The sequence below is a fragment of the Haemorhous mexicanus genome, chromosome 11 (assembly GCF_027477595.1).
Source record: "Haemorhous mexicanus isolate bHaeMex1 chromosome 11, bHaeMex1.pri, whole genome shotgun sequence".
NCBI classification, from domain to species: Eukaryota; Metazoa; Chordata; class Aves; order Passeriformes; family Fringillidae; genus Haemorhous; species Haemorhous mexicanus.
This window is the reverse complement of record NC_082351.1, coordinates 1,715,145-1,716,675: the sequence shown is the minus strand read 5'-3', so window position 1 is coordinate 1,716,675 and position 1,531 is coordinate 1,715,145. Positions and strand designations below refer to the sequence as shown.

Sequence of the window (1,531 nt, the reverse complement as noted above, 5' to 3'; positions counted from 1 at the left end):
CATGGTACAAGGAGAATGAAATTCTTCACTAAACTGACAAACCTAATCTTTCTATCTATTGGTGTGTCCCATCAATTTTTTACTATCATGTCCAGGAGCTATCAAAGGTACAATGTTACTGGCTGGCATGCTGCAGCTAATTACTTAAAGCTTACAACTTACAACTTGAATATTACAAACAAACAAACCAACTTAAAAACTATCAGAGGTAACTTTTAAAACTGTCAGAGGGAGCATTTCCTTTTGCTGATAATGTCCTTAAAGTGTCTGATTCTTGAGGTCCAGGTGAAGTCACAGGAGAGTTGTCACACCAAGGTCTGGGATTTCCATCCAGCTGGTGCAGAGGGTTGTTACCATCGAATACCAGCGTCTGTGGAAATACACCCACACCCTGCCCCAAGTGACAAGATCCCGTACCAGTACCTTTGGTTTAGGTAACTGGATATCACTAGAGGACTGTAATGACAAAATATTATTTCAGATGACAGGGTTTACTTAAATGAGTAGACTTTCAATTTCTCTCAGTCGTCTTACTTCTTTTTTGGCACTGCCTTCTTTGCATTGGCGGCTTTGGGCTTGGCTGCCTTAGGCTTGGCTGCTGCAGGCTTCACTGCCTTCTCCTTAGCTGGGCTCTTCGCGGCCTCCTTGGGGTGGCCTGCCTGTATGGCTCTCTTGGGACTCTTGGCCGCTTTCTTGGCTGCTGTGGGCTTCACTGCTTTTGTCTTAGCTGGGCTCTTCACTGCCTCCTCCTCCTGTGTGGCTCTCTTGGGACTCTTGGCCGCTTTCTTGGCTGCAGTGGCTGCCAGCTTCTTCGCCTTCTTGGGGCTCTTCTTCACCACCACCGCTTTCTTGGGCTTCTCGGCAGGGCTGGCGGGCGTCTTGGCCACCGGCTTCCTGGGCTTGGCAGCTCTCTTTTCCTTTGTTGCCTTTTCTTTTGTCTCACCTGGCTTCTTGTTCAGCTTGAAAGAGCCAGAGGCTCCGATGCCCTTGGTCTGTACCAGGGTGCCATTGCTGACAAGGCTCTTGGGCCCCAGCTTGATGCGGCTTTGGTTCTTCTCCACATCATAGCCACCGGATGCCAGCGCCTTCCTGAGCGTGGCAAGGGAGAGCCCCTTGCGCTCCTTGGGGACAGACACGGCCCTGGTGATCAGCTGGGTGACGCTGGGCCCCGCGGGCTGACGGGCCTTGGAGCCGCTTGCCGCCTTTTTCGGCTTCCTGGTGGCGGCCCTGGTGCGGGGGGCAGCCGCAGCAGTGTCCAGCATCGTGCCGGCCTCTGTCTGCCACCCAGGGAAACCACTGCAGCTGCCTGCCTGCACTCTCCACAGGGACTGGCTCCGGTAGCCAAACCTTCCTCCCTTTATGACGCGTACAGTCCAGCTCTACGCTGTCATAGCCGGCCAAAGGCTCCCAGCCCTCTCTTCTGCCCGCAGTAAAACCATGGTGGGAACTCCCTGGGAGGGCTGGTCTGGCTTTGGCCTTGCCTGGGGCTGCTCTGTCCAAAGGACAGTGGGATAGGCAACTCCTTGGGAAA

At 53.6% G+C, this 1,531-nt stretch overlaps 1 protein-coding gene across 1 annotated transcript; it reads right to left on the bottom strand.

The window, feature by feature from the left end:
• Positions 1–530: 530 nt before the first annotated feature.
• LOC132332502 (histone H1-like) lies at positions 531–1,293 on the bottom strand. Its single transcript, XM_059856924.1, has one exon. The coding sequence runs from the start codon at positions 1,260–1,262 to the stop codon at positions 531–533; it is 732 nt and encodes a 243-aa protein (XP_059712907.1). The 5' UTR covers positions 1,263–1,293.
• Between the last annotated feature and the right edge of the window lie 238 nt (positions 1,294–1,531).

Excerpts from the sequence above, each read along its gene's own strand:
- LOC132332502 (XM_059856924.1), bottom strand. The coding sequence starts at position 1,262 with ATGCTGGACACTGCTGCGGCTGCCCCCCGCACCAGGGCCGCCACCAGG.